Source organism: Arvicola amphibius, chromosome 3, assembly GCF_903992535.2.
Source record: "Arvicola amphibius chromosome 3, mArvAmp1.2, whole genome shotgun sequence".
Classification (NCBI taxonomy): domain Eukaryota; kingdom Metazoa; phylum Chordata; class Mammalia; order Rodentia; family Cricetidae; genus Arvicola; species Arvicola amphibius.
In genome coordinates this window covers 97,562,268-97,589,178 of record NC_052049.1, presented here as the reverse complement: position 1 = coordinate 97,589,178, position 26,911 = coordinate 97,562,268, and the positions used below count along the sequence as shown (strand labels likewise).

General features: G+C 44.6%; 1 protein-coding gene across 3 annotated transcripts in view; it reads left to right on the top strand.

Annotated features, from left to right (window-relative positions):
• Ntm (neurotrimin) overlaps positions 1 to 26,911 on the top strand; it is a 421,851-nt gene that overhangs the window by 212,149 nt on the left and 182,791 nt on the right. For all 3 annotated transcript variants that reach the window (XM_038322587.1, XM_038322586.1, XM_038322585.1), the window contains exon 2: positions 24,597 to 24,829. In XM_038322587.1, the coding sequence (XP_038178515.1) occupies positions 24,597 to 24,829 (233 nt within the window). The remainder of the gene's footprint in view (positions 1 to 24,596; positions 24,830 to 26,911) is intronic.

Here is a 26,911-nt window from a genome sequence, read left to right as displayed (position 1 = left end):
GCCAGACATGCAGGTGAAGGACACCCTGCCGTGGAGGATGGATCTCCACTGAGAGATCCCTAGAGTTGAAGCCCTACTCTGAAACTTAGTAACTATGTGACCCTAGGCAATGTTTTAGACTTTAATTTCTTTGCATGCAAAGTAGAGGTATTTTTGGTAACTACCACAGAGAATAGTTATATAGAACAAGTAAAGTAATGTGTGTGAAGGGCTTAGCATGGTGCCTGGCGCATGTCGATGACCATTAACTGTTGCTCGTTAGTGTTATTTTTACTATATTCAATTTTTTTCTGTTAATAAGCCCTTGGCCTTAAGCTTCAATCTGTGCCCTAGGCTCCACTTCTCAGCATCTGGCCCTTCCCAGGGCCTCACCACTCTGACAGGCATGGGCTGCCTGGTGGTCCTGTAACAGCAGCTGCTGCTTCTTAGTCTTTCCCCAGTGGCAAGGGATGGTCTCCATCTTACAGATCTAGGCACAATGCTGCCCTCTGAAACCTCTCTACGTTAATGCTATCTTCTAGATCCCTAAGGGTGACTCCAAAGGCCCCATGTGGAAACATCTCACCCATGTCCCCAGTTTGTTGCACCTCTAGATCACCCCACTTTTTCTTAAATCTTATCAGCCATTCAGACGAACATCTCCCAGCTTTGTTTGTCAGAAAAAGCTGTGAAACTTCTTTTAAATATTAAGGGAAAGCTATTTGCAAAATACTAATATTTATAAATTTCTATAAATATGTCTGATACGTGCTTCGAATTAGAAAGCAGTACCAACAGAAGACATCTTATCTGCCCTATTCGTCTTTATATTTCTTTTTCACGTTGGTTGACATACAGTAAGCACATACACCCCAAAAACATTTGGTGAGACTAACTTTGTGAATAAATTGGTGAGGAATATGTTCTATGATGCCCAAGAAACCTTGAATAAACGAAACCCACATAAGTACAGGGAAATAGATGAACAGTATGGTGTACCAGTGTGTGTGTGTGTGTGTGTGTGTGTGTGTGTGTGTGTGCATTTGTGTATCTGTGTGTATGTGTGTGTATTTGTGTGTATCTCTGTGCGAGAGAGAGAGAGAGAAAGAGAAAGAGAGAGAGAGAGAGAGAGAGAGAGAGAGAGAGAGAGAGAGATTGACTGTGATCCTAACTGCGGTGGAGTGTGTCAACTGTTGTTAAAGGAAGGAACATAACCCAGGAAAGCTGCATCATTACTATCTGTAAGCACCGAGTGCCCCAACATACATTCTTGTGCAATGTGGGGGAACAGAGACTAAGAATAAGCCAGGGTCTGGCCACTGTGTGTAAGAACACTGAACAATGTAATGTGATTTCTCCCTAGCCCAGCTGCGGAGTTAGTTCTTCATGGTGAGGTGATGTGATTGACATGTGGTACTTCCCATGGACCCTCCTGAGAGGGATGGCAGACGCTGGTGTCAGTTATTTATTATAAGATCGGAAGGTGTTTCTTCTTGCTTTTTCTTTCATCACCCTCTTCTCTCTGATAAACGAAGGCTGTGCTATTGCAGAACACAGGCAGTAGGACTGGAAATCAATGCTCGCACCGGGGCTGGCAGCATGCCGGAACTTTGGAGTTACCGTCCAAGGTGGGAGCAGGGGGAGGGCCGTGCAGCTGCTGTCGTTTTCCCCCAGGAGTTATTTTTGGGGTTTTCTTTCATTTCTTCCAAGACAAGAGTAACTGGAGAGGGTAGCAAAGATAGTAGAAGACTAAAGGGGGGGGGGAGTAGGAAAGGGAATGCCTGAGATAGTGGCCTGCAGAAGATCAGAGGGAGAATGATGTGTGAAACCCGGGACAAGCCTCCCGATTATACCTTCTCCTTTGCTGGCTGTGGCCTTAAAGCCTGGCTCTGTCAGCTGCCCCCTTTGCGTGATGAGAGGTGTTCTTTATTCTCGGTGAATGGCAGCCTTATTTGAGGTGCTCTCGGAAGATTCAAGCATCCATTCTTTCACCTGTTGGGAAACTGAGGCACAGCACATCAATGGCATTTTTACCTTGCTCCTTTGCTGGTTCTATTGTCAGTCTTTTGTCTCAAGAGTTGTGGCAAGTATTCCCCCACTTCCTGTCCAAGAGGAAGAATGTGAGAATTTGTTCATGGCTTTGTTTTTCTTGGTCCCGTCCTACAGACAGCCTCCCTACTGCAAACTACCCCACAAGCTTCCTAAACCTGGGTCTCATGGGTTGACTCTGCCCTCTGGTGGATCAAAAGGTGCTGAATGAGGTAGAATAGGGAACTCCTTCCAGAAATACATACCCTGGCAGACTTCCCAGATCAGTCTTTGGTTAAAGTAACCCGAACCCTAAATGAATATGGCTCAATATGCTTGTGATGTATTAATAACCCAATAAGCTGTTCAGAATGTGCTACCAAGTGGACCCACTGCATGAATAATCGTGTCTCACCTCCATGCTGCTGTGCAGGGATCAACCATGTGGTACCCCTGAGTCACACAGACAATACTGACCTCCTGGCTAATGAGAAGCCCTGAGCCCCCTAACACAGGTCCCCAGTGACATCTGCAACGTGCAACCGTGCCCTTTGCCCGCCTTTTTAATGACTTTCTATTTTGTTTTACAACCTGCAATCTGCCGCATGTCCTGGTCAACAGTATCTATTTTTTCTGCTGTTGCTTGTGCTCTGGATGCTTTTATGGGCATTGATTTCCTTTGCTGGTTCCCCAAAGAGGTGCTTTTCCTTGAGCCAGAGAGGCATTCCAGCGGATTACAGTGTCTGCCACTCTGTACTCCAATTTATTGCCATCCTGGGTTTTATTCTCTCTCATACTTGGAGCCAAGCCTCATTCATTCCATTTTCTGGGATAAGCAGAATGGAAGAAGTTGCTATTAATAGGAGAAAAGATGTCATGCCAGCCGGCTGAGTGATGTCTGAGTTTATAATGCTCAAGTTCCAGGGGCTAGCTCTTGTCTGAGATCCAGCCTTTTCTGTCCAAGGAACTGAGCAGAGGTACAGTATGGGGAATGACCATCAGCACGGTTTATACTCTCTCCCACCACTTGTCAACAAAGGATATCTCTCTATTGTCCATCCATCTTCTACCTTAGTATCTCGAGTTTGCTTTGATAGAGGAAGTCTGTCTGGGATAGATTGTGCAGGGCAGAAGGCTGACCAGAGAGGAGAAGGGAAGGAAGCATCCCGGCAAGCGATGTACCTGGTCCTCCTGCGAGAGCCGGCTGCTTTTTATTATTTCCCAGATAATAAGCTATGGGAATCTAATTGAGAATGCTCTATGAGTTGCAGTGGTTTTTTTTATTACATTGACAAACAAGTTTACTAATCATTTATCACAAATTAAGTAGAAACACAATTTCTAAACTGTGTTTTTCAGATAATAAATGTCTTTTGAATGTGCATACATAATGTTACCACTCAGCTGTTTCTGGTTCTGCCTACTCGATCAGCAGGGTCTGAGAAGCTCCACAGGGACTTCTGAGAGCAGGATTCGGATGTGGCTTTTGCAGTAACAGTCTGCGGCATACTGTGACCTGCCTCCAGGCTGCACAGATGCACATTTCCTTGAGGCAGGATAGGGGTCATCAAGATTCTTCCCACGTTTATAGTTGTGGACTAGGAGCTAAGTAACTTGGTATCTGGTGAAGAATATGCAGGTGTAGACATTTGGCAAGGGGATAAGTCACTAGAGACAGTGTGGGAACTTTTCCTTGGGGACAATTGATGTTATTGGGTCCAGAAGGTGATCAGATGATGTTCTCCTTAACCGAAATGTTTCTGGCAAGGTTTAGTTTACAAAGGCAACTCCCATGGGAATGAGGGCATTATTTGGCAATATATTCCTGACAAGACACTCATGGGTAGTGATATTAGAAGTGAGCATCCTTAACATTGTACATGAAATTTCAGTACATTGCTGTGCCTCTGGTTATATAGGTGTTGTTACCGTTGAGTCCCTAACGACAACTTCAGAACCAACTTAATGGGCAGTTTTCCAATGTCTTGCACATACATTGATCTATAATACCTGCTTTATCCTGAGCATGGTGACAAAAGGCCAGCCAACAGGTTCTTCAATCTAGTCTAGGCTGACTGCTCCCCAGTGAGTTCTTGTATCAGAACCGACCCAATTTCTTAGCCCTTTAGGTTGTAATTATTTTTTCCAGACAGATGAAATATATGATAAGATAGAACTTTTAAGAACAGAATGGGGAGTGAGTCCCCACTCTCATCAGGAAGCAACCCAAATGTCCAATTAATCTTAGGCTCCCTGCTTGCTATGCTTTCTGGCTGTGGAAACACAAGCTAGTGAATGGAAGTTGGAAATTGGTTGTTAGCATCATTATTCGTCTTGAAGCATACACACCAATTCACTGGCTCAATCAACCAGCCATTTAAAACTAGGACTCATGCATGCGTCTCTGTTAGGAAGACAAGAAGGAGGAATCCAGAACATAGGAGATGTGAGATGCAGATGACCTCAGTGATAAAGATACTCAATGGGTCGGCATCACAAATCCATTCCTTCCCTGTCCCTCTTCCCCTTTCCTGAACTAAGTTCAATTTCATTCCTGTTTCTTAATAAGAATAATATGTTTAATTAAATAGCCGTGTTGTTAACCCCATTCTCTTTGGTTAGTCTGCTGCTCATGGACTATGTCAACAGGCTTTGATAAAGCTACCAAAAAGCATTTTGTTCTAGTGAGAGAAACACAGTTCTGAAGGCTATTAGGACTCGGGGAGTAGGTGACATCTTTTTGTTCTACGTATTCTTAGAAGGGAACAAGATTCCAATCTAATGTCCACACAAGTGACCAGTATCATAGCCAGTCTTACCTGTTGATTGGTTCACTGTACAGAATTTCAGTTACCTGTAATTCATCACAGTCCAGAATATTAAATGAAGATTTTAGAGGTAAGCAATTCATAAGTTTGAGATTGTGTGTTGTTCCGAGTGTTGGACTTCTGCACCATCTGGGTAACTCCACAGCACCCTCATTGAACCAACACTTTGTCCAGCATAGATTGAAATATATTTTAGCAATAGGAGACCACATTCATAGGACTTTTATTTCCATCAATTGTACTTATTCTATCTTATTATAGGTTTTTAAGATGATATCTTTCTCTATTCTACTATACTCTATTCTAGTTTTGAATTTACAGTGATCCTTCTGTCTCAGACTCATGAGTACAGAGATTAGAGACATGTGCTGCTACACCCGACTCCTCTGTGACTAATCTAATTCAAGAGTTAAACTGATCACAGTATGTATGTATGTATGTATGTATGTATGTATGTATGTATATAACGGGTAAAACAGCAATACTAGAAGGCTTAGGACTATGAAACTTTAGGTGCTAGGTGGGGGTCTTGGAATGCATTTCCCAAACAAAAAACAGCTATGAGGAAAAGTCATCTGGAAAGATAGAATCAACCCCTTGCATCTAGAAAGCAGTTGATTCAGTGGATTAAGAGGTAATAAAGTCAGTCTTGAAAGTGAGATCCACTAAATTGGTTAGGGAGATGCTAAGAAATACCACATTGGCCATGTAATTTCAGAAAACAGAGGGGATCCGAGGGTCTCTAACAAGTAGGAGGAAGGAGAAAGTACCACTTTCTCCTCCTGACTTTGGAGTTCCCATGGTGAGAACATTAAAGAAGCCACCACGATGCCAATTTTACTACATGTGTTTATATTCTAATTAATATTATGTTATTTTTCTCTGCTTTGTGGGAATGACAGGAAGCGTTTCCTCTTGCATCCGCCTCCCAGAGAACCTGCTTAAGGGCTGAAGTCATGCTCTGTTTGTTCATGTCATCAGCTGGCACCTTGTCTTCTGCACATTTTCTCCCCATCTCTTTCTTAGCATTTTCCACCATGCCTCTGTCTGCTCATGTGGGCAGAGACTGGAACAGTTAAGATTGACAAACATACCTACCTATCAGAGAACAGGGAGAATTTTTGTGGGCATACAAGCACCAAATCTGGACAGCTAGCAGCATCTGCAGAGCAAGACAGGAGCTGGGGCTTGGTGGGATGTACACAGCTGGGATTTTGGGCATCATCCTGGGTTTGTGGAAAAAAATAAAATGAAATATAAAAAAGAGTAGCTGAGGCCCAGCGGGACAGATGACTTGCTCACACTAACACATTTTAAATCCTGAGATCCGAGATTTGAGTTGTATCTCTGCCCCCAGCTTTGTTTTGGTGAGTCTGTGAGATACTAATTAAAGCTGGAAGGGCTTTGAATGCTGTCAGGCACAAAGACGGTTTGAGGTGTTGTTTTTCTGGTTAGTTAACAAAAACATTCTCGTGAATTATCTGCAGCATCCTTTCTTCTATAGGCTTTTTTTGGGAGCACAAAACATGACTTTGTGACTTGTAAGAGTGTGACTCACATGTGGTATAGATTCAAGCATGTTAGGATGCTGGCAGCCAGCACGAGTAACCATGGAGAGGAGTTGGAGAACGTCCAGGATTTGGTCTGTGGATGAGGCTGGCTATTGTCTCAAGACACCTGGTTTAGGATAGACGCATACCGCAGGGTGCCTTCCCTTCATGAAACTACTATTTATCAACTGACAATGTCCATAAACGTAGCAATGGTAGGCATAATGGGTATTGGTAGGTTACAATAGACAGGAGGAGAAAGTACACTAGCCTTGCCCTCACAGTTCCCATATGGCCGGCTAAAGATGATGCTGAGGCTACTTAATAAAGTACATTGAGAGGCTGAGGGGATCCCTGCGATAGAGGAAAAGTGGAAAGGTATCTAGACAATGGTGAGAACAGAATATGAAATGGATTAAGAACATGGCAGATACACCACAAACAGGCTAATCTTGGGGATCTGAAAACACATAGCACACGATGGTTGTCATTCAGAGTGCTATAAGGAAAGGGAATTGGAGGCATGAGCGGTAGGTATGTCAGACCTCACACCCTGATGTATTTCTCTTAATTATTATACTGAATCCCCATGGCAGTTCAAGGGGTTTGAACAAGTAGTGGGGTTTGAAGACATTGTCTAGAAACATCCTTCACAGTCCTTCAGGAGAGCAAGAGAGGGAGGACTGCCGAAGCCTGAGCTGAAGACCAGAGACCATGTCAGAGAGGAGAATACAGCTGACGGCTGTCTGGCTACTCAGATGAAGTGGGAGCGAGCCCTCCTCTGCCCTCACTACAGAAGGTAGCCTGTTCAGTTTGTACTCCACCGGGGATTGACTTGAACTTACTGTGAAAGATCCATGCTGAGTGATGATGGGTGCAGAGAAAGACCTAATGCATCCTCATCCCAGCTGGAATCCTTCCCTACAGAGAGGAGTCAACAGAGGTCAAGGGCAAAGCCCCCAGGTGTTTCTGCATGGAGATGAAAGTGCTTAGGGAAGAATGGCAGGTAGAGCCCGCAGCCCTAGGACTGCTTTCTTAGCTGAGGTCCTGTGTCTGTTCACTCACCAGCTCACCCTTGCCTCTGTTCTGACCTCCCTGTCTTTTGCCCTCAATAGGAAAGGAAGGGATGCCGGGTTCAGGGAAAGAGAATAGCCCTCTGTTTTGAGCTTCTTGTTTCTGATTGAACGGTGCCTGTGCACAGAGGGTTAAAACTGGGCTTGTTTCTCTCCATATCCATCTGGTGTTTATCATCCAATTGCCTATGCAGGCCCCCTGCTTCCTCTCATTTAAGTGGCTGTTATCTTCTCTGTATCATAAGCTCCTAAAAGACAGAGAGTAAGGAATATGTTTTGTTCTGAAGAGTGAGCACCGCATCTCCACAGGCATAGAAGCACAATAAATAAATGTGGAATGTTAGCATGGCGATGCAAGCATGCATTCGGCTGCTTGGAAAATAAGAGTTGAGACAGGGGACAACTGTGTTTCCACACAGAAGCTTTGCAAACATTAACCCCTTCCTGTTCTTCAACGGGGCTTTTACCACTCCCCCTTCAGCATGCGTTCTGACCACTACTCCCAGAAGAACAAGGGGAGGCAAGCCATAGTTTCCATGCTGATACGTGTGGAAACTGAGTCAAGAAAAGAATCACGTTATATCAGGAGATTAGATATTGAAGCAAGAGTTTGGATACCATCACTTCACGACTGCCTCTTCCTCTGAACCATGAACGTGGAGATTGAGGTGATATCAGATGAAGTATGTGGATATGCAGGAGCCTCCAGATGGTAGAGGCCTTGTTAAGATCTGAGTGATACCCAGTGTATTGCCAAGCTCACAGGATATTCACTGCTTAATATATTCCTAAACCCATCAGCCACAGAAACACCGCTTCCTTTAATTACGTGTTCATTTCATATGATATAAACGTATGTGTGTGGGGGTGCACACCTCATGGGATGTGTATGGAGGCCAGAGGAAAACTTGCTAAGGTCAGTCTTCTCCTTCTCCTATGTGAATCCTGGGATTCTACTCAGGCTGCCATGCCTGGTGTCAGGTGCCTTTGCCTGCTGAGCCATCTCACCGGTCATGAAACACTATTACTGCATTTGAGGTTAAGAAGTCAAGAGACGCAGATACTCATTTGAATGTAAATGGCTAAGCAGCCTTGTCTTCCAAAACAGAAATAGCCACATAAACTTGATCGCGGGCTTCTTATTGGGGGTTGTCCTACCACTTTCCTGTAAACACCCAGTTTGCAGAATTTTCACATAAATGCCACTTCTGCAAGGCTTTCCATGACCGTCAGATTAGGGATTGCTTCCCCAGCACCTGTATATTTTCTGCATAGTGCTCATGGTTTCCTGTCATGATATGCGCTACACCTTTTGATGGCTGGACTCTGGCCCCTCCTCTTCTGCAGGAAGAGAATGCACCTTTGTCTGTATCTCTTGCCTGTGTAATAAATCTTTAACTGCTTAGCACAATGTCAGGCACCTAGTAGGTGCTCAGAAACACACAGACAAAGAAGTGGATAGATAAAACGTTTTCAAATACACCCCAATTTATCCATGCCCTTGTGAGTAGAAGGGCTATTAAGAAGCCTGAAGAACACACGAGGATCCTAGGAGACACAAATACCCCTTACACATGACCAGCCATGTTTAACTTCATCCTGTGAGGCTCTAAGAGATCATCAATACAGACAGTTCTCTGATAATAAGAGTGAGTGCCGCATATTGAGAAGAAAATCGGTCCTTAAGAAGGGCAAAGCTCAGTGTTCCCACAGTGGCTGGCCATGGCTGACTCCCAAACCCTCCTCTCCTTCTCGCTCCTGCTTGCTACTTTATCATTTTTAAATATGATTTCTTTCCTGCCGTTCAGCCCGCCAGGCCCTTGGGATAACAGCTCACACTACAGCCTAGAATATACTTCACAGAGTGGCACCTAATGGCCCTTATGAGCTGGTTTTGATCTTTGTTTCTGGGTGTTCTAGCTCCGTGCATCACACAGCACAGTTTTGCCAGACCAGACACCTGAACCTCTCTCCTGTATCCACATCTATAGTTTTAGGCGCCTGTGTTTTCCAGGGAGTGGTCTCTGTGTGCATTTGCACATTTTCACCCACGTGTGTCTCCCTACAAGTGTACTGAAGGCTGGCCGTGTTTGCTCCTCTCTGCCCACTGTTCCTGGCTTCAGGCTTTATGTAGCTACTATGCCTTCTGCAGAAACACAGATGGCCTGCTCTGCTCTGCTCTGAGCAGCTGGCCACGGAGAAGCCCACCTTTCTTTTCCCCTCACTTTTCTGTGCAACCTTAAACATTCCCATTCTTTCTCTTCTTATGGGTTCTACTAGTCAGGAAGCAGGTATGAGAACTACAAATGGGGTTGTCATTGCTCTGGTTCCCCAAAAACATCCCTGAAGGTAAAGACTAGATACATATGACACATGAGGAAAGCCATCCCAAGAAAGGAATCAGAAGCATGTGGGCAGGGCAAGACAGGAGATCAGTGCCAGCTCCATCTCAGGCAGAGACCCATGAGACGGCTAAGGCACTTTCAGTTCCCCACAGGCATCCTGCTGATAGCTGCCCGGAGGATGCAAAATGAGTTCTGCGTGAACGTGTGAACAGAGGCCTGTAGCCTAAAGGTGGGCCTCAGAACATAGAAACAGGAATCAGTGCATAGAAGCAGAAGCTTAGAAAGCCACAAAGAGATGATAAAAGGGACCTAACCGAGCCAGAGTGAACATTCACCACTGCTATGTCCTGCTGGTGAGGCAGCATAGCAGTGGGGATCTAAGAGCAGACACCAGGCCTGGCTTCCTGCCTTCCCCTCCTGGCCTTCTACTCTTCGTACCACATTCCTGAAGTGGTCCACACTCCTCCTTGCCAACCTGAGCCCTGAGTTCATCTTCCTGAGTCACAAGCTCTTTCCTCTGTAAACCTAAGCCATCGAAACCTAAGGAGTGATTTTTTTTTTCTAGCCGTACGTCAGCAGTTGAGGCACATTTTCCCTTAGGTTAAAACACTTGTGAGATTCTTCTGGGCCTTTCCATCTGGCCCAAGAAAGTGACTTTTACATCTTCCTATATTTGTACATAATACAGAAAAAGCATGAGCTGGCTTAGCATGTCAGCTGTTTTCTGTCTTTCTGCACTCCCAAGATTCTCACTGTGACCACCCTCTACACACACACACACACACACACACACACACACACACACACACCAATATAGTCGGCTGCTGGTGGAAGGCAAGAGAAATGAGGAAGCCGGAGTAATCTTCCCCATCATTAACAACAAATTAGTCTATGGACCCATTCAAAGAAGCAGCTGACCCAGGGCCAGTGATGAGATCCAACAGAAGTAGGCAACAGGGATGTCTCCCAAGTTATGGAAGAACAGGCTAAGAAAAAGGCATCACCTTCCCACTGGCAGATTTAATCTTTGGAGAGACATCCGCTCTGTGGGGACTGCATCACCTTAATTAACTATCTAGAGAGAACCCATGAGCTTTCTGCACCTAGTGATTCCTGTGTTTCCTTGTCTTTAGGGGTGCTCATTTTACATACCCTTTCCACACCCTGGGGAGTTCCTCCTCCCTTTCTCCTCACAAGACCCAGGAAAAAAAGAGGCTCTACAAGTCGTAGATGAAAAAGGACAAGCTTCCAACCACTCAGGATGCATCTTCTTGCTGGCTCTGCCTCCTGCTTCCTCTGCCTCCTCTACTCGGATGGCAGAAAGGGGGCTTTGTAACTAGACAACCGCTCTCCAGGGAGGATGCTTGCCTACTTACCAGCTGTCTCTCACTTCCACCCCAGCCCAGGCAATCACTTAGACACAGTGGCACCACAAGGAGGTGAAATGGTGTGTGACCAAGGTCACTTAGTGAGAAAACAGAGACAGCCCCCTCCCCACTGCCCTCCAACATGGGAGTCCCCTGAGTAGCCCTGGGAGTCTAACTCTCCTCTTCCTTCCCTACCTTTCTGTTGATAGCGCTTGCACAGCACACAGACTGTTTTTCAATAGGACGTAAGCCAGATTGCTTTCTTCTTTCCCCTTTCTTGCCCCAATAGGGCCATAATATGTATAATCGTTGTGTACAAAAGGTCATACATGCACATGGTATTGGCAGCACTTAGCCTGTACTGTGGTTTGGCTCCCAACTTCGTGCTTCTCCCCACTCTGAGGAGCTCAAAACCTAAATATTCACATTACTGCAAAGTTTTTGATAGGTGGGTACCAGAGGCAAGACCCACGCCAAGGGGAAGGCTGGAAAAGTTGCTGCGGGTGCTGGAAATGAGAGTAGCTCTGGGGAGAGATAGGACAGGAAATAACTTACAGGCTGACTTCATCCCAGACTGAAGCATATGTACAAGGCTGCCAAACAGATGCAGCTCTTACAGTCACACCGAGCCCTGACATGAAGGAAGCAGACCATTTCCAACCCCTTTCCCAATATATAGTGTATAGAATGTGCTGGTATAGCCCTTACTTCCACTTACCAAACCAATTCTTTGTATGGCCAGTGTAATTGTAGAAAATACTCACGTGGACCACGTGTGCTGCCGTTTTTCTACCAGGAGCTCTGTCAGGATGGACACAATTTGTTAACAAATAACAAGGCATGATGAAATCTCCGTTCAGGTACAAGCTTTGTATAGACCAGTCAGTGAGAACAAGCTACAGGAGCTAAACTCAGAGAAAAGATGACGATGGATTTGTTTCCTGAGCCTTTCTTTTGTCCAGCTCCCTTCTTGAATTTTTAGGCTGTCCACTAGAGAAAAGAAGACAAGCTCAATGCTGAGACTAATTTCCTGACACTCTGAGCTAGTCTTTGCGAGATGCAGAGTTCAGGGACTTTGGCTACTTTCCGTCATCAGGAAGTAGCAAGAGTCTTTCTCTGGGCAGATGGACAACTTAACCTTGAGTGATCAGAGATTCTTTTTTTTTGGTGAGTGGGGGGTTGAGACACGGTTTTTCTATAGCTTTGGAACCTGTCGTGGAACTAGCTCTTGTAGACTAGACTGGTCTCGAACTCAGAGATCCGCCTGCCTCTGCCTCCCCAAGTGCTGTGATTAAAGGCGTGAGACACCATTGCCCAGCTATGATCAGAGATTTTATAGGCAAGAAATGACATGCTCAAATTGGTTTATTTGAGGAGAGTTTAGGAAAGTAGTTTTTACGAGTGCACTTCCATGGCATGGGTAAACATCAAAGGACAGTCAGGACCCTAACACTGGCAATGGGAGGGACAGGAGAAGAAGGTCATAGGTCCCTCCAGGGAATGAGCCTAGGTTAAAAGGGCCTCTGACATGAGCTGGTTTTTGAAAGAGGAGCACAGCCTCTGGCACCTGCTTTCCTTCCTTTTCTTTGCTATCTTCAGCCAGCCATGGCTTCACATTGGCTTACCAAAACATCTGGGAATCTCCAACAAAGAAAAGGTGCCAAAAAGTCTGGTTCTGAATTCTTTTTTTTTAAGTAGATCCATAGTTTATTTAAATCATTTTGTAGCTGTTTTCTTTTTTTTTTTAAATTAAGATGTTTGAATATAGTCTTTTCTCATTTTACATAGCCATCCCCATTCCTAGCCCCTTTACTGCTCCTGCTTCCTCCACCTTCCCCCCAACCCCACTTCCCCATCCACTCCTCAAAAAGGGTAAGACTTCTCATGGGGAGTCAACAAAGTCTGACACTTCACTTTGAAGCAAGATCAAGGCCCTCTCCCCTATATCTAGGCTGAGCAAGATAGCCCCCAAAGAGCATGCGCTCCTAGATACCAGTTCAAGCACTAGGGATAAATCCTGGTCCAACTGTCCAAGTCTCACAGCTGTCCGCCATGTTCAGTGGGCCTAATTTGCTCCTGGGTAGGTTTGGAGAGAGGGATGGGGCTTTCTGGATCAAGCAGGAGTGAGCTGGAGGTTCCATCTGAACAGATACATTTAAATAGAATGGCTACTTTAATAATATTGATTATTTAAATAAAAGAATATACTACATCTTAAAGTTTGTTTAGTTTCTTTTGATGCCTGTACCAATTTTTATGTTTTTCTACATTGTATGACTAGCTACTTTTTGCATTTCTATATATTACAGTTTGCACTTTCAAGTCAGTATTTCAAGTTATTATGTGTGTTGGGCTTGTCTTGAACTCAAAATCCTCAACCTCAGCCTTCCATGCTGGGATTTCAGGACTGTATTGGCAAGTCCTGCTTTTATTTATACATTTAAAAACTAGATTTGACATTATTTTTTAGTATATTATATGTAAATAAAATGTATTCAATTTTGTATTTATTTAAAAAAAATCTGGATGCTGGAGGGTAGAGCCACCCACTGATGCGCTAACACCAGTCCCTGCATTATGGAGTACAGGGGCACACAGAGATCACAGTATACAGAATCACTGCCTTCCTTCCATCTCTCCTGTCAAAACTTTCTGCTCTGTCCTCTTTACTTCTAGACCACGGGAACTAATTCTCATCCCTGCCTCAAACACTGTTTACCAAGCCTCTATCCTCAGAGCCGTCTAAACACTCATCAAGATCTAATCCCCTGATGTTATTACCAGAAGACATTGTGGGAAACAAGTTGAAGGGTAGACTAGACAAACAAATAATACAGGTTGAGCTTAGGACAAGATGTCTTTCAGATTTCAGATTTGTTTAGGTTTTGGAATATTAGCATGTTCACAACTAGATGCCTTGGGATAGAACCCAATTCTAAATTCAAAGTGCATTAATGTTTCACATATGCCCTGAACCCTGAAAGTGACTCTGGAATCTAATTTTTTTTTTTTCGTGAAAGAACATTTTATAGAATGGAATTTTCCACTGTAGCATCAAGTTGGCATCCACAGAGTTTTAGATTTGGGGGCATTTCAGATTTCATGTTTTCAGATTAGAGATGTTCAATTTGTATGTGCTTTCTGCCTTCCCAGAGCTGCACGTAACACAAAAGGATGAACCATAAATATACTGACTGTAATACATAACAGGATGAAGTATGTTTATGTTTGAAGAGAACTCATAGGACAACAAAAAAATAGCCTTGAAAATAAAAAGTAATTGGAATGAGAAATAATCTCTAAACTTGGTCTAGGAAAGCAATAGGGGTTTTTGTAAGAGTCAATATGGAAGGGGCATTCCAAATAAAATCTCAAGTCAGCAAAGTCTACCATGTACAGTGTTCAGACTACCAGGGAAGAGGTAGACCACTGTGCACAATACAGTTCATGCCTGAGACATGTGGACTGGGTGTGTCTGGCCGTCAGTGTTCTTCAGAGAAACAGAGCCATCTGCCTGTCTGTCATCTGCCTGTGTGCTGTCTAGAAATTACAGGCTTTGCCTCACAACTCTACTGTAAGTTTCAATGAAAGTCAAAGACTTGATAACCAAAAAGTAAGTTTTCCAGAGAAGAAGAAGAAGATGAATATTTTAGCTCAAACAGAGAGAAAGTTTTGCCCTTCTTCTATTTTTTATTCCATTAAGGTCCTCCGTGGGTTGGATGGTACTATTTCAAATTGATGAGCAAGGATCTGACCTCCTTAGTCCAGCGATCATCATGTTGTTCTCTTCTGGAAACAGCCTCGGAGATACACCCTCTCTGTAGAAGTACTATCTAAATAAGCCATCAGAGAGGGTGGAGTGGAGCTTCCCAGGTCTCACTCAGTTGAGCCAAGGTCAAATGACAGGTTGTGTTCAAGGCAAGTTTCCACGAACGTCATGAACATAAATGCATTTAGACTCTGCCCCTTAGGAAGAGCTGTTCTTCACATTTGGCCAATTTTGAATACAATAAAGAAGTGAATAGAAAGGAAAATTTGAACGTTGTTTGGCCTTGGCATTCAGAGAATAAAGGAGGCTGTGGACCTTGAAGTCCTAACAGCACACCCTTCAAGAGCCTGGTTCAAAAGATAGCAACAGTGGAAAACATGCAATGGAGATGTAGTCAATGTGGCCGCAATGGGAAGAGGAATAAGCGCCTATGACCACTCTTCTCCCCAGTCCATCTGTAGGGTTCAAATGTGAAGTTTATGTTTAAATTGAGGGCAAGAGTTATGAATGACTAGGAAACAGAGAGATGGTTCGGTGGTTAAAAGCATTGAGTGCTCTCCTGGTGAACCCAGTCAGTTGATCCCCAGGACCCACATGGTGGCTTTCAAAAACATATGTTCTCTAATTCTAGGAGATCCAAAGTCCTCTTCTGACCTCCATGGCCCCAGCAACCAATGTCATTCACAGACATACATTCATGCAGAACATCCGTGCACATAAAATAAGAAAGTAATAAAAAAATTAAAGTATGCATAAATAAAGTCTTGATGAAGATGTAATCTTGTCCCTCGGTGTTGTCTAGCCTCCAGTTTCTCCTTGCTTAGAGGTCTGAAAAGCTGTCAGAAGCATATGAAATCTCTTTCTGGAAAATAAGTTCCCTGTGTGGCTTGCACTAGGAGCCCAGCAATTTCCTTCTTGCAACAAGAGAACCCAGGGGACATTCCAGTTCCAACGGGACCCATAGTTTCAGTAGATTCATAGTCAAAGGGAGATTCCCAAGATGCCTCTTTGTCTCCTTTCTTGCCAAGACCGTTACACTTTGCCATGGTGGGGAAACCCTCACATTGTCCAAGTCATCAAATTCTAACTATGGAGTCTTTATGTGTGGATAGACCAGGGATGAATACAGAATGGCTTGTGGGAGTTGTAACTTAAAGTATCTTGTGACCTGTTTAGCCATCCCATGCTTCTTCCCTCAGAATTGGTATAATAACTGAGATTTTGCCAACACAAATCAAAATGCTGTGCTATTCATTTGAGAGAAGCAATGGCCCATTTGTGGCAGTGCAGGTTGATTTGACTTAGACAGAAAGGACAGGTGGGTAGACATGCTTGTGGGCAGTCTTTCTGGAAGTCCCCAAAACAAAGCCTGCCTTCTCTGTCACCAAGGCATTAGTGAGGAGCAGGAGACCATCTGCTTTGACTGCTGCCCCCTGATATGAGGAGGTATAGAGGATGGAATACACAATCGTGTTTGCAGGTATGGGTTCTTAGAGACATGCAGTGTATTTTTTTCTTATAACTCAGATCTTTAGTGGACATTGTCCTTGTGTCCTCTTGAAACTTGTAAAAGATGCAGGCACCATTCAAATACTCGGTGGGCAGACATTTGCTATGTAGTTGCCTTTCAAGAATTTACAATCATGATATGGATGCAGGAAACATACAGAGCTCGGATGGAGAAGATGTCCATGTAATAGAACACAGAGGAGTCCTGCTGGGATCTCTCTGTTATTCAGAGAGACACTTTTCTATGCATGCTTCTCTTCATCTTTTTCTTGATTCCACGGAGGAGAAAATTTATTTTCACCACCCATGGTTGGCATCAACGCCAACAGGGAAGTAACTCTGAGACCCTGGAGACAGAAAGAAGACTTTCGTTCCAGCAGCCAGACTTCAGCCATATTCCCCCTCCTCTTCCTATCCCTCCCCTGGATCACAGCTGCTTCCTCCCAGCACACAGCCACAGGCACAGCATGGTATGCGCGCAGCTGGTTTGGTTTTGTTTCCCTCCTCCCTTGCTTTGTCTTCTCCATCACAAGCATGACCTCTGCTTCTGCTGAGGCATGGCCAGCCTGGTCATTATCTTCACAGCCAGGGAAGAAGTCATTGTATGCTGGTTTTGTTATTTAAAATCTCACCAGTATCATTTGGGAGAAGGACGGCTAGTTTGAACTCAGGCTCACTAGATATTTTGTCTGTAAGAACCAACTCAATTTTGTAAATAAGAACATGAGTTTAGATTCTAAACTTATCTAGTAGATTCAAAATCAGCTGCACCACTACTGGAGATGTCTATTACTCTAGAAATCTGAGGTGTCCTCTGGCCTCTGAATTTCCACCAGATCAGCAATGAGACATCTTGGCACCTTTGTTGCTGGTTTCCCTTGCAAAACACTTCCTCAGAGAAGCAGGTGTGGAAGGCTCACACAAGAGCTCCAATGCCCTGGGTCTGAGCGAAGGTGTCGTGAGCCACCCAGGTTGCCGTACATGAGGTGAAGGTTGAGGTGGGTAACAGATGTGCCACAAGCCCGAAGAGTCCAATTTGGAGGTGGCCGAAGCATTTCTGTGTGATAAGAGAAAGTGGTGACCAGGTGCTGTGAAGGGCAGAGGCACCTTTTTTTGCTGTGGTCTCAAGCGTGCCGTCTTTCAATAGCAGTTAAAGGGCCATTTGATGGGAGGAGCTGGTGGATTGCACACTGTCTGGATCCATTATTGCCGTTAGATCCTCAGGCAGGTGCTATCACAAGAGGCCAGGCTTGGCTTTTCTCTCCTTTCTTCAATAATCCTTCTCTTTTTTTCTTTTTTTTCAACACTCTGCCTGTCTTTAGGAGGCTCCAAACAGACCACTTTAACCTACTTTTCTTCCAGTTTTCAAGTTCTTATCTTTCTCTTTTCTCCTCTGGATTCCAAAAGTAGTGTGAAGCCACCGAAGTTCATACTTATGCAGTCTTGTTTCTGAGACGCCTGTCCCTGGCTTGCCTCATCGTTTTTTGCTTCTCCTCTCTATAAAAACACAATGGCCTAATAAAGCCACCGGTCATTACTGTTCGCTGAAGATGTCAGGGGACTTTAAATCTTCGTTGGGGCAGTAAATGCAGCTGCCGACAGTTGCAGGTTTGGAAGCATTCTCTACCTCCTTCTGTGTGCTAGAGGATCATGGTTGAGCCTGTTCTCCTATGGCTCTATCCTTTTCCTGCCAACTGCATGTGAGGCTTCACATTGCCATAGATGATGCTCTGGCAGTTCATATGTACAGTGCAATCTCAAAGGATAGGCCCTTAGATGGGTCTGTATGTTCCCTACAAGAAGAATGTCCGTAAGGTAGACAGTCACACATGCACATATAGGGAGCACTGGCTTAGAAAAAAATGGCAACCAGATGTTTTCTGGGCCTTCTTCCTCTGTCAGGATTCTTCCAGGATGTTGCCAAGGTCAGCCTATGGGATGTCAAGGAGGGTCTCATGAGAAGGAGAGATGCTGGGACAATGGTGGAAAGTCATACATACACCCAAATGTCAACAGCTGGGATGTGTTTGGAGCAGATGGTAGAGCCCTGAGGCTGGCTGCCAGGGGATGACAGATGAGTGGAGGAGCTGACTGTAGAGCTCAGAAGCCTTGGGTATGAGCAGCCAAAGGTGTTTGTTCGGTTCTTGGTATAAGAGCCACTTTGGGCATTATGGTAAATGTGTCCTTGTGACAAAATACTCATGGAAAGAACTCAAGGAAGGAAGAACTTATTTTGGCTCTCAGTTTTGGAGGTTTTTGCCCATGGTTGGCAGATGCGTTGTTTCTAGACTGTGAAGAGGTAGACCATCACAGTTGAAGGGTACAGAAAACTGAGTTGTTCACTTCATGGTAGCCAAGAAACCCAGAACAGACAGAGCCCCCATCTTTCAATCATCCCCTGCGGCTGGATCGACCAGCTGAGACCCAAGGCTGTACCACACAATCTTTGGGAGTCTGTTTTCTACCCAAATGAAAACAGGAGAGAGGATGTTGAAGTAGAAGGCTGGTGTCTCTCTAGATTCCGGGAGATGTGATGGTGCAGGAATCTGAGTGGGTCTTTGAGTACCAAAGAGTCATTCTCTGATCTTGGCCACTGAAGCTGCTGCCCCTAGACAGTGGCCTTGGGTCTCTTATGAATTCATAGACTGAAGTTCATGAGAGAAAAGTGGTTTCTCCATAGGTTGGTGCGAGGGAGAGAGACAGAGAGAGAGAGAGTGAGAGACACACACACAGAGAGAGAGAGAGAGAGAGAGAGAGAGAGAGAGAGAGAGAGAGAGAGAGAGAACAAGTTATTACAGGGCTCTAAATAGAAAGGGAAGTGGTTCCAGGAAAGAGGTCCAGCTCTCTGTGGGCTTCTTGAAAGGACTATGGCAGAAATCGGAGATGGGGTAAGTTACAGGAAGAGACATGACCTGCTCAGTCCAGATGTTCCAATCTGGTGTCCAGGTGCCTCCTTTCTATTTCCATCATGTAATCTGGTATAGCCCTTTAGGCAGATGTGCTCAATAAGAAGGTAACAAAGAAACAGGAAACAGAACCCTCTCCTGACACTGCTGCCTCCAGCCAGGGTATCTTCTGAGCCATTGCCTTGGGGGCCTGCCCTACCCCTACTGGAGCAGTTCTTAGCTCTTGTTCTCATCAGTAGACACTCCCTATCTGCTGAACACCCACCTCACCCTTCCCATCTACTGCCTTTCTCCTTCCTCTGCTCCACTGACTTCTGGCTGCTTCCTACTCTCTGACGAGAGTCCAGCTGCAGCTTCCCCTGTGTGGTTTGTCAGAGAGGGATGAGTTTAAAACCTTATCCACTCCCAGTTAATCATATCTTTAATAGCTTCCTAAAGAAGGTGAAATACCATAGTGTGCTTCAGAAAGAACTATGTAGAACTCTTTGGAAGCGTGGCATGTCTGCAAAGAGGGGGCTCTTGGCCAAACTTCCCACCCTAAGGTCTGTATCTCCCCACCAACTGAGCACTCACTCTGAGGAGCAATTATCCGTTTCACATTTTCCCCATGGAAGAAGTGTCTCCTCTGCATTGTTATGGAGACTGGATAAATGAGACAGAGAGATGAGGGCAGGTATGAGCAGGTGACAGGAGTTGGCTGCCGAGTTACCTTTGTGATCCATCTCTGCAGTCGCCTGTGTTAATTCCACAGGGACTCAGCAAGACTGATACACAGCGGTGACAGTTTGGACATCTCATCATGACCTTGGATGTGCCCAAAACCGCAGCTGAAACTATGCCAACTTCTCAGTGTAGTATATCACAGGGGCTACGTAACTGTGCTGGAAACTGGCTGCATCCGAAATAGTAGCTTGTTTGCAGAGGAACCTCTCTGGCCCTGTGAGGCAATGTGGTGTGATGAGAACACTTCTTCTTCAGCCCGTATTTAATAATTAGACCTCCACAGGTAGCCCATTACGTCCCTCTGGTACTACCTCTGCAGGCTAAGTCCCTGTGGTACTCCTCAGAAGGCTGCGAGAAGCCTGAGCAGTGGGTATCAACAACTGTGCCCATGGCTCAGGGTCTGTTGGTCAGCATTTCCTACACTGTGGACATTTAACTCCTATCTGCTTTAATTTCAGTGGCTGGGAGAAAAAGTCACTAAGAATCTGCTTCTGGCTTCCCAGAACACGTTAGTTACAAGGAAGTTTTCTCCCACGAAGTAATAGAAAATTGTTTCTGACAAGAGTCATTTCCTACCTTCCATCCCCTCTGTTCTTATTTCACCAGAAACCAGATCTCTGAATTAGTGGTTCTCACAGTGTGGTCTCCAGACTATCACCCTCCACAGTGGACACCTTTGGGTTTACAACAAAATGCAGTGTCTCCATCCCCAGGCCAGAACCACCCAGCTCACTGTTGAGAGCTCTCAGCCAGGATATTCAGATGCAAACTGAGTCTGAGAACCCAAGTTGGAGATGTGTTTGTTTGAGGTCTTGTAAGGACATAAAGGAGCATCAAAGGTGAAAAGTAGAACAAATGTTACTATCACTGTGATTTCCTTATATAGATGTTTCTTGGGCTCACCTCATTTGATCTGTTGGTTAGCAACAGCAAATGAATGCAGCCCAGTGTTTGAGAGGCTAATAGTTCATGGAGTAGGCTTGCGCAATACTTAGCAAGTAGAGATATGAGTTCAGCAAGCATTGGCCGTGGGTATGAGTTTCTGGTAATCTGCATGAACCCAAGAAAAGTTCAGAACAGGGTCTGCCCTTGATGTCATTGCTGTAAAAGTTGTTTCTAGTGAAGCTGTGGAATGGGTTGTACTTCGGGGATTTCAAAATTTCAGAGCTTGGTTTCTATCAATGCAGCCCAAGATGAGCACCATTGTTCTATGAGATTTGAAAGGAAGGGAACACCAACAAGAGTTTCCTTTGTCCAGGATCTCTCACGCTGGCTGTCTTGGATACCCTCAGTTTGTTCTGGGTGTTTTCCTGGAAGCCAAAAAGGAGACGTGGAATACAGCCTAGACCAGGTTAAGCACCACCGGCAACCAAGTTACCTTGAGATCTTATTAAAATGCACTTTCTGATTCCCTGTCTCTGATGTCGGGCTTTGGGCTTTACACTTCTAACAAGCTCCCAAGTGGTGGTGATGCTGCTTGTGGTGAAGAAGCGGCTTGCTTGCCAGCCACAGGGTAGCAGTGAGGTGTAGTCTCACAGCTTCCCAAACACTGATGTGTACACAATTCACCTCTGTATAAAAGCACCTCAAAGAATGGCTCAGGGTTCTAGGTGAATGCCTTCACCTGGGAGCCCAGCCAGGAAGCAGAACCTGAAACCAGGCATAAAGAAACAGGCCTGTAATCCTAGCACTCTGGAGGCTGCAGAAGAACAGAGTGTGAGATTAGTAGCCTAGGTTACATGTAGAGATAAGAGAAACAGAGGGTGAGAAGGACAGAGAGAGAGAGAGAGAGTCAGACTCAGGCCCTGCCTCTAGCGTACCAGATCAAAACCTATTTTTTTTTCCAGCAACTTCCCCTCACAGTGTACAACTTTGAGGAGCAGTAGAGCTGACTTCATGACTATTGATTTGCAAACCGGCATTTGGTTTTGTGTTCCACTTTCACCATCTGGAACTTCTTTCATACAGAGGCCTTGGTGTTTTCATTTGGCCTCAGGCTCCATAAATTATATAGGTGATCCTGGATACACTGATCTCTATCAGGAACTATCAAATTGCAGTCTGTATTTGATTCAGCTGAGCTCTTGTAAACTTGACATTTCTGGTTTTCAAAGACAGAGTCAGGAATATGAGGGATGGTGGAGTATACAGACAGACGTTTCGTGTGACTCTGATGTAAGTGGCACCTGCCCACGTTGTGAACTAGTACCCTGGCATCTCCCTAGTTGGGGGTTCTATCACTTTCATGCCACATGTCAACATCATACCTTCCATTTCCCCAGCATCTCCAGAAAATCCCCTAAGTGCTGCAAACTTGCTGAACTCTGGAGCAAAAGTCCTTCTAATTGAGTTGATTTCCCCATAGGGGCTCTCAGCAAAATGTCCACCTGTGTCTGAACCACCTACGGTGGTTGTCAGAAAGCAGGCAGGAGTGTAAGGGCTCACTGGCAGTACTTGGCTATTATTATTATTATTATTATTATTATTATTATTATTATTGATGGTAACAGACTACTTTGAGGATTCAATAGAAGCAAAGACACTTTGGGTTGGTTTTTTGACACTGCAACAATACCTGAGCAAAATGCTTGAATGTAAGGTTTATTATGGCTCATGGTTTCACAGGTGTGAATCCATCATTTTCAGTGAGGCGGGAAGCTGGAGCAGAGCAGTTCACATCGTGGCAGCAAGAATCAGAGAAAGAGGATGTTCCTGTGTCACCCCCTTGAGATGATGAACCCAAATTCTTGGAGGATCTTTCTTCCTTCCCCCTCATCCTCTCAAAGATAAACCCATGCATATAGTTTACTAGTTTCCAAGAGTCTCTAAATATGGTGAAGCTGGCAATCAGAATAAACCATGAAACCTTTCCACCGAAAAGGTCACCTTTGCACATTGTAAAGCAGGCACAGTGGTAGGAACGAGACATTAAAGGGGGCCTGTCTTCAGTGCTTTCTCTTTCATTGCATAAGACACAGGCAAGTTGGGAACTCTGAAGTCCTGGTCTTCAGCACAGGAAGTGGATTTGAGCATTTTCCTCAAGGATTTGTTGCAGGGACCCAATGAGACAGTGTGAGTGGGAAAGAGCTTTATGCACTAGAGAGTGCAGCAATTTGAGACATCCTTGTCCAATCCATGCAGCAGCTCTTCCCGGCATTGCAGTAAGAAGCACTGTGGCTGTGAATTTAGCCATAGGCCATAGGACATACTTGGTATAACAAGAGAGGGAAATGAAAACAGACAGAAAGATATGATAAGAACTTGGCGAGAGTTACTGGGCGGTTTCAAAGTGCAGAAAAGAAAAGGAAGCTTCCACAACTTGAGGACTCCAGATGCAAAAATAAAAAGAAAGGGGATCTATTTTTATATGTGCAAACACTTTTGGGATTTTAGAAAATGTCTTTAGTCTAGCAATAATTGAACATTTCTGCCCTGGGTATAATGAAGATAAATAGCAGTAGTGGTGGTCCGTATTTAGTTTTGACTTCAGAAGCCTTCTGTTAGAATTTGCTATATTGAGACGGGTGGAAGGATGGTTTGTAGTTAAAGCTCGGTTTCTGAGCCAGCACATATTAACCATGAATTGGAAAAGCATTTAGCATCCTTGTGCCTGAATTATTTTTCCAATAAAAGTACACTTTACAGGGCTGTTGCAACTACTGAACAGCTTACCACACCCCAGACTCCCAGACCGTGGTAATGAGAATCATTATTGTCCACATCACGGGGATCCTAGAGCTGAGCTAGGAGGGTCAGAAGTGTGTAGTGGTGTATTATTTGTATTTTGATAAATAAATCTTGCCTGAAGACCACAGGCAAGCCTAAAGCCACTAGAGGTCAGGTAATGGTGACACACACCTTTAATCCCAAGATTTGGGAGACAGAGGCAGATGGATCTCTGTGAGTTCAAGGCTACCCTGGGCTACACAGCATCAATGCAGAAACAAATCCAGGTGGTGGTAGCTCACACCTCTAATCCCAATCCTAGGGAGTCACAGGCCTTTAATCCCAGCATAGAAGGAATATAAAATGAGAGGAGAGAGAGGATTAGTCTGCTTAGTTTTGCAGTCACCCAGCCTTTGTAGAGGTAAGACTTCTCTAGTGGCTTGGCTGTCTTCTTTTTCTGGTTTTTGGGTTGAACCCCATTATCTATCTCTGGGTTTTTATTATTCGGTATAGTAATGTTTTAACATGCTAGATATTTCAAGTATGCAAGATGCCTTGTGTTTACACTTAGAGGTTATTGAAACGATCATTTCTTCCTGTGGCATTAGTGACACTAAACTCCTCAGGATCTTGAAAGCTTAGACAGTGGATGTTTTAAAGCCATAATCCTACAAGTGCCCTACTGGTGAGTTCGGGAATGTTCTACCCATTGCCAAGCAAACACAGGAAATGCATGTCTGTCCACTGGGTATAAAGGGGGAAGATGAGGCAAGATGAGACCTGTTAGCCTGGCTCTAACAGCCTCTGCTTTCTCTCCGGTCCTTTCACTTACCTGTCTGGTTTTATCTTGCAGGTGTACAATTGACAACCGAGTCACCCGGGTGGCCTGGCTAAACCGCAGTACCATCCTCTATGCCGGGAATGACAAGTGGTGCCTAGATCCTCGTGTGGTCCTCCTGAGTAACACCCAGACGCAGTACAGCATTGAGATCCAGAATGTGGACGTGTATGACGAGGGTCCTTATACTTGTTCGGTGCAGACAGACAACCACCCGAAGACCTCGAGGGTCCACCTCATTGTACAAGGTGGGTGGGACTTGACTCGGCTGACTGCAGGGGTAGCTGGGAATGTCAGTGTTCATTGTTCGTTCCGTGACCCCAAGCAAAGATGATCCTTACTGTTCTGCTTATAATTTGCTTGTTGAGTTGAACTAGTGTTTCTTGTATTCCAATAATATATTTTTTTGTACAAAATTATCTTCTAATTATTGCTTTCCTTGGCTTTTCCTCCTCTTGGCATTTTTAAAATGTTGCACCCAGCTACAAGTTTGCTTTATTTTAAGACCAGAATTTTAATGTTCTTCTGTTGCGGTACATATGCCATGCCCTAGACCAGCCTTCAGTGACAACAGAGTCAAGAAACTGATCTTACCTCAACCCAGGAACTTACCTTGATCACCCCCAACACACACACACACACACACACACACACACACACACACACACACACACACACCTTCTGGTGTACTCTACTTGTTTTTCTTCTTCCAGTCCAAGATTTGCTCTCCCATGCCTCTCCTATAAGACTGGATTCAGGGTCCCTGCTTGGCTGGTCTTCTGTTCTCCACTTGTTTGTATTTTGTAGGCTTATGATTTGCTTGGGGCTTTGCTGGTGTTTGGGTAGGTTTTGTGGTATTTTTCTGGGTTCTACCCTCTCTGTTTCTCACACCATGGGGCTGACGTTCACTCTTCAGAAGTGGTCCTTGGGCATCAAACCACACTTAACAAACAGATGAACTTCTGGTTACTGAGCGGCACTTTTGAGCCACATTGTCTGCTTTCTGATGGAGAGGCCAAAAACAAGTCTGACTGCACAGCAGGGGCCTCTTCTTGTGAAACCGGATAGATGTGAGCAGTGGGGTAAGGATTACATTTTACATACAGATAAACTAAAGCACTCATGAGAAGGTCTGACCCGTGGAGGAACATTTACCTGTTAGTCACTGTGCTATTGAATGCTCCTTTTGTTTTCCTTTAAACCATATTGATAGTTTTTAAGCTTGTCGTCATGTTTCACAGTAGGTTAAATACTTCTCTCGTTCCCTCAGAACTGAAGATCCTGTTGAGTGAAATCCTAGATTGGAGTCCCCCCACCCCACCCCCAGATCCCTGGCTCTCTTCATCCAGTGAGATGGCAGGTGTCAGGCAGGGCAGGGAAGTCCCCCTTGTAGCCTGCCTTCCTGGCAGGATGCTCGAGAGCAGGGTGAGGAGCTGGGCTGACTGGTGAGAGAGGAAGAGTGAAGAGGGATTGAAAAGGGCAGATTGTAAGAGTGAGGGGAAGTCTCCCTGAGAAGACCAAGAAAGCAGACTGGGATCATGAGTCAGAACTGAGAGAAGCAGGGGAGGATGAGTAGCCATGAGAGGGGACCAGGTTTGGGTAAGGGGACACTAGCTACAGTTTTGTCAGAGGTGAGGGCAGCAGTAAACTGGTAGCTATCAGACTGCGACAGAGTGTGGTCACATCAGGGCTTTATAACTTTTGCTTATTGTTTTTTTTTTAACCAAAAGAAATTATGATGTTTTTCTTTCTTTCTTTTAAAAAAATTGAGTATTTTTTTTCCAAACAGGTTTTTGGAAATAGCATTTAAAAATAGAATTGCATAGCTGGTGTTTGTGTGTATTATAAATAGCAGACTAGGTACTGCTGTGTGAGATTTTTGTCTGAGTGTGTATATATTTCCAATATACAATAGATTTTCCTAGTAGAAAGATAGACAAAATAAAAGTCAAGAGTCGCCATTCTATGGGGCGGTTTGTTGAACACTCCATGGAAGCCACCTGAGATCGCTACCAGGCAGCAAGTACCTCTGAAGCCTGTCCTCAGGCAGAATGACTTGCAATGTCCAAGAAAGGGTCGAAATTTTGAGCAGAGGAAGCATCACCATCATGGAATGAGAAAGGGGATGAAATGGAAAATTCTAACACTTGTAGAAAGCAAGACATCAGGTTTTGGTCAGTGTTTGTTTTTCTGTTTGTTTTCCTCTACATCTCCTTGCACACACCCATACGTGCCTGCCTTAAATAGTGCACTGGTTTGTACACACTGGGCATTTAATGAATGATTACTGAAGTAAATGTCTGGAATTATAGTACAAAGATCTTACATGG